This window comes from Drosophila biarmipes, chromosome 2L (genome assembly GCF_025231255.1).
Source record: "Drosophila biarmipes strain raj3 chromosome 2L, RU_DBia_V1.1, whole genome shotgun sequence".
NCBI lineage: Eukaryota > Metazoa > Arthropoda > Insecta > Diptera > Drosophilidae > Drosophila > Drosophila biarmipes.
Window position 1 is genome coordinate 3,646,321 of NC_066612.1, and position 13,450 is coordinate 3,659,770.

Below are 13,450 nucleotides of genomic sequence, written 5' to 3' on the forward strand. Positions count from 1 at the left end.
TCCAGAAGCAGGCTTTGGCATTTCATGGCTCATTAGGCATGCACATACGCTCGCTCCCCTTCAGATGGGTATTGGCACTGGGAGTCGGGTATCAGGAGGTCCTGGAGCAGGACTCCTCCTCCTGCTCCTCCTGCGAAATCGTAACAAATTCAATTTTCTACGACGCCGATTTGGTTTCCGCACGTCTTAAGCTATCGTCGGCTACAGTCGACGCCATGAATATAGTTATTGGCTGGAAGTGTTTGTCTAGATGTCTGTTGGCTGCTTGTTTCCCCCGCCTGCCGCTCCATGGCGTCCCGCGTCGATACCGATTGCGCAGTAAAATAAATGATAAGAATCTGTGCGCTCTGCTCATGAATTACAAATCGCATAAAGGATTTGCCACTGGCTCAGGACTGCTCCTCCTGCTCCTTCCGTGCAGCCTGCACTGCAGACAGGATGCGGATGCGAGTGCGGATGCGGAAGGATCAGGTCCTGGCGGAGCACTGAAGGGCTGGCCAAACAACGCACAGCATGTCGGGCATTTTAGGGCATTGAGAGCTTGGCTATTCCGGGGGCTCTTCAATGATGGGGAATAATGCATTAATAAACTGGCTTTCCCCATCGCAAATAACCGAAATCTATGCAAGTTATCTGAAATACGAGTTCCATTCACAATAAAACCCACATTTAATGTTTTCGTTATTACTTTTTTATATTTTTTATATAAAACGTAGAATTTGTCAGCATTTGTTTTAAGACTAATTATTAATTTCAATTACTTTGTTAGGACTAGTCGATTAATCGCTTACTATTGGCAAATGCTCTTTACACAATTCGGATCCTCGAGTTGTATCGTATTTAAATGCTTAGTAATACTAATCAATTTTTACACTTGATCAACTATCAATTTCGTTTCCATTACATTTTCGTACAGTGAGTCAAAGGAGCTGCCCCTCTGCATCGTAGAAAAAATTATTATCACCGTTGGTTTTCTTGTCGTCGAAAGTGGTTTAAGACCTTTTGCTTTTGTTTGATTTCTCTTGTAGTACGCTCTTAGGAAAATATGCCATTCTAACACTCTAAGTAGACTAGGTTCTTGAAGTTTATACAATAGATTATTGTTCTTGGTATTGTGTGTTATTGGTATCAATTTAATTTGCTTAAGGTTTTCTCATCGTAAGGTATTCCATTGGTTTCGAATATAAAGTGGAAAAGGTTACAAGTCAAAGGCAAAAAGGCAGGCGTGTTTATGGTCTAGTTTATAAAGTGTAGATCTAGTGGGAGAAAGATTGGAAAAAAAGAGAAACGGGAAGGGGATTTCAAACAGCCATTTTCGAGTGAAAAAAGATAGAAAAGCTTTATTGCGGCAGTCGTTTCGGCTAGTAGAATTCCCCAAATACCACTTGCTTGTGGTTCTTCTGTTACAACTATTATGAGCACAATTAATTACGCGTTCTGACAAATTCATTAGTTCAATTAATTTCCCTTTTTTCGCTACCGCTCATAAAATACGCTAAGGCCACATTTAATTTATTTATATTCCTATACCTATTCAATATTCTTGAGCTCAACGCAACACGAGTGGAAGGAGCGTGGAACGTGATATTGTGTCCAACATTCCTAATACATCTAATCAGGCTTCAGTTAAGGTAAGTGAAGTGCAGATACAGGCAAACAAAGGAAATATAAAGCGCTCTAAAGGGGTAGTTGAAACGAAATTGCTGCACACAATGTGGATGGAGAAAGTGTGAAGCGCACGGGCAAAGTAAACAAATTGGAATCAGACTAGAAAAGGTAGGAGGTAGAAAAGCGAAGGAAGCTACAGGAAAAATTGTTAGCAGCTCCTAAATACCTTAGAGGGACACGAAGAGTATTAGATAAATGGAGTGGAATCAATAAAATGTCAAGTTTTATGGTTATTCTTTGGATAAAAAATGTAAAATATACGTTAAGGGAAAGAAAAAAGAGAGAATGGTAAAGGGACAGTTTAAAGTGCCTAACCTCGCGGTAAATTGAATAGGGACACCTTATCTAGGTCCAAAACGTAGTCCGGCATAAGCGTAAAACGTAAGCTGGCTAAAAGCTAATCATCGTTAAATATACATATTATATACATAGTATACAGAAGCACATTTTTACATTTATTTCGCTTTACTCCTTTTTTTCTGATGTGATGATGGTGCACCCTCCACCTCAGTGGCTTACAGTCAAATGACGGCGTCCAGAATCTTGAATCGTGAGCGGAAAAAGTGTCAACACTCTGTTTTTTCCTGGACGTGTAGTTGGGGCTTGGGGAGGTTGGGTATTTCGAGTGTTCATTATCACGCAACGATGGCGGCCATTGCGGATGATGATGATGGCGAAGCTGGCGATGATGACGGGTGGTGCGAGGTGGGGGCAACCTGAGAATGATGCTGATGCCGCTGCTGCTGCTGGCTGGGCTTATGCTGGGATTGGGAGGACGAGTGGCTGTGGGACTGGGAAATGTGATGGACCGGAAAACTCCACAGAGCAAAAGGCATCTGCTGCTGGACCAACAAAAGCAGTTGGCGTAATTTGTTGGTCGTCGTTGTTGCCGTCGTATCCTTGCCATCCCTCCTCCCAGTTATTGTCGCTGTCGTTGCTGCTGCTACTGCTCCTCCTCTGGTTTCACCACCCGGGCAGGTGGCACTGGCCTCATCCTCGCTCCCATTCCGCCGCCTGGCGCAGCGCATCTGCATCTGCATCAGCTGCAGCTCGCCGCGTCGTCATTCATCCCAGAGGCACTGTTGTTTCTGCCGCACATAATAGGTGAACTGTGTGCACTTGCGGCAGGTCTTGATGCCGCAGCGATAATTCGTCGGCTGTGCCGGCTGCTGGGCGCCCGAGGAGTCCGCTCCTCCGGCCACTCCCTTGCCCTTGCAGTACTTGAGTCCGCAGGGATACCAGCCGATGCAGGTCTCCAGGTTGCACAGGCAGGGCGCCCACAGGCTGCTCACCTCGTTGCAGCGCGTCGAGAGCGTGTCCGGGAACTTCTCGGTGGCCGCCTCCAGGCTGGAGATAGAGGAGCCTGCCGGAGTCGGGGAGCAACAAACGAAAAGCACAACAAAAACGTAAACAAAAAGTTTAAAAGTGGAAAATTCACCCAGAACTAAACGATATGCACGACTAAGTTTCGGTCTATATTATTGTTTTTGCAAGGATTTCTTTCAAAAACATAGTAAACCTAATGTTTAATTGTTGAATTTTTATCGAAAATAATTTGCTTTTGCCATTTTCTTGGATATATTAATTAACTAGCCTTCTATTGGGTAAAGCAATTAGTTTCATTACCTTAATTGTTTTTCAGTATGTTACACTATAAATAATGTTGCTTGTTGAACAATGCGTATATGTAGGACTACAATACTTATTATAAATTCGTTTTATAAATGTTGTTTGTGCACAACTTTGACCATGTTGCGCAGCGCACGCGAAATAACCATTTATATACATAGCTTGAACTTTAAATAATCAGAAGCACAAGGGGGGTTTTAAAATCGATAAAAATTACATTTTAAAAGTACCGAATATGTAACTCAACGAATATATATATTTATTAGGCTATTTTTAATAAATTTGGTAGTTATACTATGCATTTTCTTAGTAAAATGCATTTAAGAATCTATAATATCTTTCTTAGGTACACCTACTTGCTTCATATTCAGACCCTAACCCTGAAAATCTCCAACTAGGAGCGGAAAACTCACCTGGCAGCTCCGCCCAGGCCTTGAGGTCCACATCCCGGACGTAGGTGGCGTCCATGGCCTCGGCGCAGAGGCCCTGCAGGTGCCGTGTGATGGGCAGGGAGCGGTTCAGCTGCACCCAGCTGCTCATGGTGAAGGTCTCCCGGCCCTTGTCCTCCTCGGGGGTGCGAATGGTGTGCGGATTCTTCTGGCGCAGCTTGGCCATCGCAGCCGAGGAGATGAAGTCGCCCTTGTTGAACTTTGTGGCGAAGCACATGACCTGGTACTGGCTCTGGCCACGCTCCTCCTCGCCCAGGACCAGGGCCTTGAGGATTTGAACCTCCTGCGGGCGAAGGAGAGAGGCATTTAAAGCTTAATTCGGGTTCTCATGTTCCATGCGAAGTCCTGTACTTACATTGCGAAAGTCGATGACCTGGGTGATGAGCGTGCCGTCCGTCTTCTGGAACTCCAGCGTTATCAGGTCCTCGCCAATGTTGGAGGTAATGCTCTCCTGGATCACCTCGCCGCCCTGCAAAGAAAAAGTGAAGAAGAGAAACGGATTATATAGCAACAAGTGTTAAATTACTTTCTCGGCATTCCTCCCCAACCCAGCTAAAATATTAATACGGCACAAAGGCAGCCAGGAGATGATGATGCCGAGGGGTTCCCTGTGTTGTCAGGACTTAAATTAACTATGACAGGTCCTGAAGCTGGGCGGCCATGAACCAAATTAGAGTCAAGAGAGTTGAAAAATAGAAAAAACGAAGGCATAGGGGGCCAACGAAAACGAAACGGAGATGCGATGGTCTTTGGCAAAGGGGCAGGATGGTCTGGGGCTTGGGGATGTGGATAAGGACGGGGGAGTCGACTCGGCACCCACAACAACATCTCGAAATGTAGTTCAACAACAAGAGCATTTGCCCTTTACACGTGTACACGAACAAATATGTTGACTGTGGGTGTTGTTATTGTTGTATACTCTGGTTTGGGTATTCCATTTTAGGTAGGATTTTGTCAGGATCATCATCAATAGTTTCTTAAAAGAAATAACCCTTCGTCTCTTATATAAAACTTTGGTTTTAGCTAATAAAAAGTAAATTCTTATTTAAACTTTATCATTTTAAAATGAAAAATATCCAAATGGTAATTTAATATTAAGAGTATGATATGATATACATGATATTAAAAGTATGATATGATATACATGATATTAAAAGTATGATATGATATACATGATATGATATACCATATTAAAACTAAGATATGATATGAATATCGTATTAAAAGTAAGAAGTGATACGAATATCATAACTACTAAACCTGAAAAACATACGATACAAATAAATATGTTTTGCTAACCCTTAACTATGGAATAAATAGTTAGTTAGTTATAGTGTGATATAGTTTCATTAAGAATGCTGAGGTTGTAATTTTAAAACCTAAAATTGTTGGTGTTTTAGAGCGTGACACATAGAACTTCCAGTTTTTTGAGATAGCATTTAAGAGTTCCAATAGAAACCAAATAAGTGCTGGATTTCCCAGGGTATTTGGAACTTCGGTCCTTGAAACACCCCTGTTGCCCGTTGTTTTTGCTCTTCCTTCTGCTGGGTTTTCCGTGTGTTTGCACAAAGGCGCATGTAAACAAAGAATAGCCGAGGAAGGAGAGAGGGCAGGAGGATGCAGGCGAAGTGGAGCGTGGTAAGAGAGAGGGAAAGGACATTTGGGGCCAGGGACAGGGGGGCGGAACAATAAAGGATGTCACATGTAAACAAATATGTCCCGTGTGCGCAAGCGAGACAGCAGGGGCGCACGAGGGGGACAGCGAGCTCGGCTGCTGCCAGCTTTCATTACAAGCCGTGCTTTTTTGGCCAACTAATCTAAAATTTATGGAAAGGCCTAGAGCGAAGTGTCAATATTGAGCCAGTCAAACAAAGCCAACTAATACTGAAGTGGAAAAATAAAACGTCAGAAAGTGAAAGCCTCGCTGTGACATTGAACTGCATTTGTTTTGTTGGCCGGCAAGTGTGCACTTTCTTTGATGTTTTATTGGAGGACACTGCAAGGTAGATAATTAAGTTTGGTTGCGACCAGATTATGAACCAGAGATTAACCTTTGATTATAAATTCGAACAACTCAGTAGTTGGCATTAACCAATAGAGCAACATGCATACATGCTCTAAACCCAAGTTCGTCTTGGAATAATAATAAAGAAACTTGTTCTTGTATCTCTAGTTTTACTAATTAGTTAAGATTTTATCCTATTTATTTATTGGCATAATTTATTTATTGACATAATTTATTTCTTCCCCTCAGTTTTTACTATTCATTTCACCATTTTAAAATAGTTAAAATATATTATAAATATATTGCATTTTTTTATTTTAAAATATTTCAGAATCTAAAAAAAAATTATTTATTTAAATTTTAAAGTGGCATTGCTTGGTTTGTAATCTTCCTGAACAAAAATGTAGAGTCCTAAAAACTACTCTCCTATTATTTTTTAAATTATTAATATTTTTTATTGTGTTCAGGGGATCACATGGGTTTCATCCAACCAAATATTCCCAGAAAAGCGAATATTGGTGTCTAATAAACCGGCTCAAAAATAGGTAAATGATAACCAACCAAATAGCAGGCCTTGACAGAAAGGTTCCCAAATCGGACAAAATGTACAAGATGCTCTGACTCTGATGGTTTTCATGGGTTGGTTTTCAAGGCCCTGATTAACCCTTTAAAATCCCTTAAATTTCCCTGGCCAACCGCACTCTCCCTCTCCCTCTCCTTCCGCCCTTCTTAAACCTTTTTGTTTTGACGCGCTCATTCCGAAAACGAGCAGATGGGCAGCGCTGCCAGCGTCATTGTTTTTCTTTGTTGCTGCTTTTGCCTAGTGCGACTCATTTAATTTGCTTTAGAGCAGCGCTTCTTGGGGATTCCCACCTGGTTCTGGACGTTGATGAGCAGCTGCGAGTGGGCGGGGTCCGCGCCCACCAGCAGGTTGCAGAGCAGGAACCAGAGGAAGGCGCGGCTGTGCTTGAAGAAGTGGTTGCGGCTGACGGGGCGCCCGCAGCAAGAGGCCCGCGAGAACCTCCTCCCGGCCACCGCGGACAGGTGCGAGATCCGCCAGCGGAGCTGCGACTGGCGCACCGACTGGCAGGCGTTCGCGACGCGCTGCTGCGGGTGCTCCGCTTCCAGGATCATTGCCACGACCACGACCACGACCACGACCACGACACTCTCGGCGAATTGTAAATAAATCCGTTCGCGCGACGTTTGTTATTTCGTTGCTTCGACACTGTTTCCTTCACCTTCAGAATTTTCCGACCGATTTTCGGCCGCTGCTGCGAACGACTGCGGAGAAAGGCACGAGATTTTTATCGGACTTTCGTGTTTTTCGTGCTCGGACGTGACCGAACGTAAGCAAACGTAAGAGAACGTCACCAAACGTAAGTGAGGTGGAAACATGAAATATCGATTGAAACATCGCTCAGCCTATCGGCTTTTTCTGTTTCAACGTAAGCAAAAAGCGTGTTTTTAGTATTTTTTCGTTCTTTAGTTCTCACCTAGCTGATTTCGAATTTTTCCTCCGTTTAACAGGAATGTTACGATACCCACCAGCCAGTGGTGTCAACTAAAATACGCTACATTTGGCGGGAAAAAAGAGAATATGACAGCACTGTCTGTTAGCCGTTTACAGACTTTTGGAACTCAGCTGACTCGTGTGACCGTGTCTAATTTATAAAAATACTAAATTAAATGGTCTAATAGCTCGTTTCCAACTTGGCGGTGATTTTGAATAATGGGTTTTGTTTTACTTAGGGCATTCTTTCTTTTTATTTTTTAAAAATAAAATAGAGAATTTTAAAGAAAATAAAGTTATAACGTATTCCGCAATACACATAAAAGGCGTTATGGGAAAAATTGCATCAAAAAAGAGCAAATCACTTCGATTCTTAGAAAATTTTAAAAATAATCACAAAAATATCGAGATAATATACATTTAAGTTTACCAGCATATATGCGTTGCCGAAAACGAAATAAAACGATTTTTTGTGAAATAATATAATATTCTAGGTAATGAATTAAAAATAGCCTCCCTTTTTATAGCTCTATATAAAATTCAAGTAAACTGTCACACAATCATTTTATGAATTTGTCTGCGTTGCATAAACTGAGTAATTTTCGTTTCAATATAGCTGAATACTAAACTTTTTCAGAAAAAGAATAAGCATTTGTTTTTTGAAATGCATCCTAATTTATTTTCACATATGAGACATGGTAAACACTTTCAAAATGTTAAAAACAACATAAAATTATTTTTTATAAAAAAGAATCCCAGATGGCCGAATAGCTTCATTAATTTTGGAATGGCCGGATCAGCACTTTACACGACTTGAGACTGCGCCTTGCCATTCCATTCCATATACGCCACCAAATACCGCCGCTCTCGTGGGGGAAATGTAATAAAAATTCGAAAGTGGCCCACCAAGACCAATAAAACGTTCTGTAAAAAACGCCAGCATAGTGACTGCCTATGTGCTCGAATCTCCTATTCACAGATGCAGACAAGGCGTCTCCAGCATCTCCGGAGTACGCCCCGAGGGACCTCAAGGCGTATCCTTCGTCTTCGCTGCCAACCACAAAGTCGTCATATCTTGCATACGCAGTACCACCATCGGAAATGACAATTTGAACGTATAATTCGTGTCTGCGACTCGTAGTCACCTCGTGCAGCTTTTGGCAACCAAGCCAGAACTCACTTTCATGGTCTCCAAATCCTTCTTTGTACCAATGAGCGTTTAGAGTGTTTAGGGCGTCCCATCCGTCGATGCGACGCTGGATTACCATCCAATTCGGACCCGCAGAGGGGATATCCTCAAAAACTGGTTCAAAATCCTTAATCCCAGGATGTCTTACAATTTGAATCCCATTTTCTTGCTTGTCGGTGTTCATTGCGAAATCAAATAATGCGATCCAGAATGTCAAAGCGAAGTACCTGTTATTTAAAAAATATAGGTTAATAGTTGCCTTATTGGTACTATTTATAAATCAACTAGCTGGAAATTTTTCAAACCTCCATAGATTAGTGATAGTAAAAGGCAACGCGATTAGAGCAATCCAAAAGCTCTCGTCAGTTCAAGGGACAATTTGAAAATGAAGTCTTTTGTCGACTTTGAGTTTGAGTTTCTTTAGTTTTGAATGCTACTTTATGACTCACAAAAAATACGGAAATAGTTGTATACATGTGCTTATTAGGGCGGTCCATAAAATTAAATCTGCAAAAAAGCGTGAATAAATATATTCGAACACTTAATTTAATATAAGAATTGCAAATGCTTGGTTTGAAAAAGTAAAGTAGTTCGAAAAGGTTTTAAACGAATTTGAGATATAAAAACCAGGTCAGAGTCCCCACATATTGAAAAAATATTTTTGATCAAAGGTAATAGAGCGTATAAGTTTTAAGCTTTAAAAAGAATTCGGTTCATATATAAAGTAGGACCCTCAAATTTCCCATACAAGAGTAGCCCACCCTAATCCACATATATGGACATGTTATTGATATGTTTATTGGTCCGGGTCTAAAGTTTTTGGAATGAATCACGCGTCAGCTCCGATAAAAGAATGGAGAGGAACCCACTTCAACAGAAAAAAAATGATCAGGTATTGAATTTCACTGCTCCTTCCTCGAGCTATATATAAAAATTAAGTTTTTTTACATTAATATCATTAATTTTTCTGTCTTTTTCAAAGAAAAAGAATTAATATTTGTTCTTCGACCTGATTTATTTTGATGTAAACATTTTTAAAATGTTTAAACAAATTTTTAATTTTGTTTTTAAGAATTTAAAATGGTCAAATAGGCCGGATGAGCATTTTGCACGACTTGAGAGAGAGTCTTCCCCTTTCATTCCAAGTACTCCACCAAATACCAATCTCGTTTGTCAGATTTATGGGCGACGCGTGGTAATAGCCATTCAAATTGCTGCAAAATTGTTTTCGGGTAATGTATGGATCTTTTGATACTCGTTTATATATTTACCATTTGGAATTGGCCCACCAAGACCAATGAAACGCTCTGTTAAAACAGCCATAGTAACAGCTATGATGCTTGAGTCTCTTACTTTTTTCAAACGATGAGAGCTGAGTACCTCTTTTTAAAAAAAAATTACGAAAATGTTGCTTATTAGTAATTTTTATAAGTTTATACAGCCGAAATTAACTAGCTTTGGAGTTTTCAAAGCTCTAAAGATAAAATTTACTGTTCATACAGTCCGGTCAGTTTGAGTCACAATCTTAAACTGAAGTATATTTTCGAATTTGTGTTTAGTTTGCGTTTCTTTTGTTTTAAATGCCATTTTATGACTCAATAAAAAATACGGAAATATATTAGGGAGGTCCAAAACAAGAAATTTACAAAACAGAATTTAAAGAAAAATGTATTTGAACACTTTAGTTTTTATTCGGAAGATTTGAACTTGCTAAGCTCCTCAAAGCCAGAACTCTCTCATCTGATACCGCTTAGTATGAAAAACAAGATCAACAAACTTCAAATAATATGGAAAAATTTCCATACAAGTGCGGACCACCCTTATCTATACAGGCTTACATATATTTGATATGTATATTTTCGGTTCGAAATTGTTTTCCAATGACTCTCTTGTTAATAGCAAGCAGTCCAATGATTAGAGGATGGTAAGACACTCACTTAAATTAAATTTGATCCGGGCTCTATTAAACTTAACAACAATAATAGCTAGAAATACATTACTTAAGTTTCATAAAATCGTTTTAAATTACATAAAGTATAAAAGTATTTATCATAATTTTTTGGTATTTCCGCGACAGGCGTCCACACTGGACGCCCAGCTGATGGCCCCACTATGCACTAAATTTGGCCAAAACGCCTTGCTCCGCAGTCGCTTGTGACGTGTTGTTTTTTTGTAAACTATGTTTTTTGGCCACTAAAAGAAGCACAGTTTGTCGAATAGCCACTGAACCCAACCCAGATCGCCGGCCGCCACACAGACCACAAGATGCTGACCCTGCGGGAGCGCCAAATCAGTGAGAATCGACGGAAAACACGGGCTCCTTTTGGGGGAAAGCTTAATTAATGGGGTTTCCTTGCAATCATTCCAGATGCCATTAAGCAGATGCTTAATTTGAACTCGCAGCAGCCGAAGGCCTTGGCCGCCGAGCCCGTGTGGAAGATCCTCATCTACGACCGCGTTGGCCAGGACATAATATCGCCCATCATCTCCATCAAGGAGCTGCGCGAACTGGGCGTGACCCTGCATGTGTAAGTAGTGTGGGATTCTCAAGAAGTCCAGTCCTGTAAACACCACTCCCTCCCCCAGGCAACTCCACTCTGATCGCGACTCCATTCCGGATGTGCCGGCCATATACTTTTGCCTGCCCACCGACGAGAATCTGGACAGGATTCAGCAGGACTTCTCGAACGGACTGTACGATGTGTACCACCTGAACTTCCTGGCCCCCATTACACGCAGCAAAATCGAGAACCTGGCCGCCGCTGCCCTGCACGCCGGCTGTGTGGCCAACATCCATCGCGTTTACGATCAGTATGTGAATTTCATCAGCCTGGAGGACGACTTCTTCATCCTGAAGCACCAGCAGAGCGAGCAGCTATCCTACTATGCCATCAATCGGGCCAACACCCGCGACGAGGAGATGGAGGCCCTAATGGACTCCATTGTGGACTCGCTCTTCGCCCTGTTTGTGACGCTGGGCAACGTGCCCATCATCCGATGCCCGAGGAACAGTGCCGCGGAGATGGTGGCCCGCAAGCTGGAGAAAAAGCTGCGCGAAAACCTCTGGGATGCGCGCGCCAATCTGTTCCACATGGATGCCACGCAGGCCGGCGGCGGAGTGTTCAGTTTCCAGCGACCTGTACTGCTGCTGCTGGACAGGAATATGGATCTTGCCACGCCGCTGCATCACACGTGGTCGTATCAGGCGCTGGTGCACGACGTCCTGGACCTGGGACTGAACCTGGTCTACGTGGAGGATGAGTCGGCCAGTGCGGGCAAGTGGAATGAATAATAAGCTGTCTAAAGTGAAGATTAAATGCTCAATTCCCCCTTTTAGGAGCTCGGAAGAAGCCCAAGGCCTGCGATTTGGACCGCAACGATCGCTTTTGGATGACGCACAAGGGCAGTCCTTTTCCCACGGTGGCCGAGGCCATCCAGGAGGAGCTGGAGTCCTACCGCAATTCCGAAGAGGAAATCAAGCGCCTCAAGACGTCCATGGGCATTGAGGGCGAGTCGGACATTGCCTTCTCGCTGGTCAACGACACCACTGCCCGGCTGACCAATGCCGTCAATTCGCTGCCCCAACTGATGGAGAAGAAGCGACTGATCGACATGCACACCAAGATCGCCACTGCAATCCTAAACTTCATCAAGGCACGAAGGCTGGACTCGTACTTTGAGATCGAGGAGAAGGTCATGTCGAAGCAGACACTGGACAGGCCTCTGTTGGACCTGCTCCGGGATGGAGAGTTCGGTCAGGCGGAGGATAAGCTGCGCCTGTACATAATCTACTTTATCTGCGCCCAGCAGCTGCCGGAATCGGAGCAGGAGCGGCTGAAGGAGGCTCTGCAGGCGGCCGGCTGTGATCTGACTGCCCTGGCGTATGTGCAGCGCTGGAAGGGAATCATGAACCGCTCGCCGAGCATTAGCCAGGCCACCCAGTACGAGGGCGGCGGCACCAAGACTGTGTCCATGTTCACTAAGCTCGTCTCACAGGGCAGCTCCTTCGTGATGGAGGGTGTCAAGAATCTAGTGGTCAAACGTCATGTAGGTATAGTTTTTCCGTGTGTAAAGACGGTTCTGATGCTGAAATCACTTGCAGAATCTTCCTGTTACCAAAATCACCGAACAGGTGATGGAGTGCCGCAGCAATGCGGAGACCGATGACTACCTTTATCTGGATCCCAAGCTACTCAAGGGCGGCGACGTGCTGCCCAAGAACCGGGCTCCGTTCCAGGACGCCGTGGTCTTTATGGTCGGCGGAGGCAACTACATCGAGTACCAAAACTTGGTGGACTTCATCAAGCAGAAGCAAACGTCCAATGTGCAACGGCGGATCATCTACGGCGCTTCCACGCTGACCAACGCGAGGCAGTTCCTCAAGGAGCTATCCGCCTTGGGCGGCGAGATCCAGTCGCCGGCGGCGACGAGTTAGGAGCGGCTGCTCCGATTCCATTGCTGCTGAGTGGAGTGGACCGGGCTTTGGGTGCATGTGCATGGGTGTCTGTGTGGCTTCTTTCGTTTACTTTAAGCATTTCCAAAAATAAATTAAATGCCAGGCAAAGAAAAAAGAGAGAAACAAGCGAACGCAAGAGGAGAACTGAGCGCTCGGCAATTACTCCAACCTGACGCTTAATCCCCGAAGGACAACAAGCAAAAACATGCGTAGCCTCGTGTACAACAAGCCCAGGGAGCTGGTGCTGGAGTTGGAGTCGGAGTCGCTGGAATGGGAGCTCGACGGCGGTCAGGGGCACTCGCATTCTAGGCACCCATTAACACCAACTTGGCAACGCTTTGATGGACAGCTGACAGACAACCAGTCAACGGCTGAGGCGATGATGGCCCCAGCCCGATTCGATTCCCGGTGCCTTCGGCGGCGGCGGTGCCACAATTATGGGGCGACAACTATGCGCGGCACTTGGGGACAGGCGCAGCAGCTGGCAGGGACGGCACCCAGCAATTAGCACTATCCCTGACCAACTATGAATGGACAGTCG

The 13,450-nt window shown here is 43.7% G+C and overlaps 3 protein-coding genes across 7 annotated transcripts; 1 reads left to right on the plus strand and 2 right to left on the minus strand.

Annotated features, from left to right (window-relative positions):
• Nucleotides 1-2,069: 2,069 nt before the first annotated feature.
• On the minus strand, nucleotides 2,070-7,046 carry LOC108029217 (out at first protein). Its single transcript, XM_017101407.3, is given in 4 exon segments — nucleotides 2,070-3,031; nucleotides 3,711-4,029; nucleotides 4,102-4,215; nucleotides 6,625-7,046. Coding segments are annotated over 4 exon segments (1,422 nt in total). The 5' UTR covers nucleotides 6,886-7,046; the 3' UTR covers nucleotides 2,070-2,303.
• Nucleotides 7,047-7,938: 892 nt separating this feature from the next.
• Nucleotides 7,939-10,433, minus strand: LOC108029010 (microfibril-associated glycoprotein 4-like). 5 transcript variants are annotated; one of them, XM_044094291.2, is made up of 3 exons: nucleotides 8,759-9,059; nucleotides 8,242-8,680; nucleotides 7,939-8,188 (listed from the first exon to the last, which is right to left on the minus strand). In XM_044094291.2, the coding sequence occupies exons 2-3, from the start codon at nucleotides 8,635-8,637 to the stop codon at nucleotides 8,069-8,071; spliced, it is 516 nt and encodes a 171-aa protein (XP_043950226.1). In that variant the 5' UTR covers nucleotides 8,638-8,680; nucleotides 8,759-9,059; the 3' UTR covers nucleotides 7,939-8,068. The 5 variants fall into 5 exon arrangements, 4 of the variants coding, with proteins under 4 accessions (XP_043950226.1, XP_050740924.1, XP_050740923.1 ...); XR_006368332.2 differs by lacking the exons at nucleotides 7,939-8,188; nucleotides 8,242-8,680; nucleotides 8,759-9,059 and adding exons at nucleotides 9,469-9,667; nucleotides 9,725-9,835; nucleotides 10,391-10,433; XM_050884967.1 differs by lacking the exon at nucleotides 8,759-9,059 and adding an exon at nucleotides 10,391-10,410 and having other exon boundaries at nucleotides 7,939-8,680.
• A 129-nt stretch (nucleotides 10,434-10,562) lies between these two features.
• LOC108029250 (protein sly1 homolog) lies at nucleotides 10,563-13,024 on the plus strand. Its single transcript, XM_017101445.3, has 5 exons — nucleotides 10,563-10,746; nucleotides 10,822-10,981; nucleotides 11,040-11,728; nucleotides 11,791-12,500; nucleotides 12,556-13,024. The coding sequence occupies exons 1-5, from the start codon at nucleotides 10,719-10,721 to the stop codon at nucleotides 12,886-12,888; spliced, it is 1,920 nt and encodes a 639-aa protein (XP_016956934.1). The 5' UTR covers nucleotides 10,563-10,718; the 3' UTR covers nucleotides 12,889-13,024.
• Nucleotides 13,025-13,450: the final 426 nt, after the last annotated feature.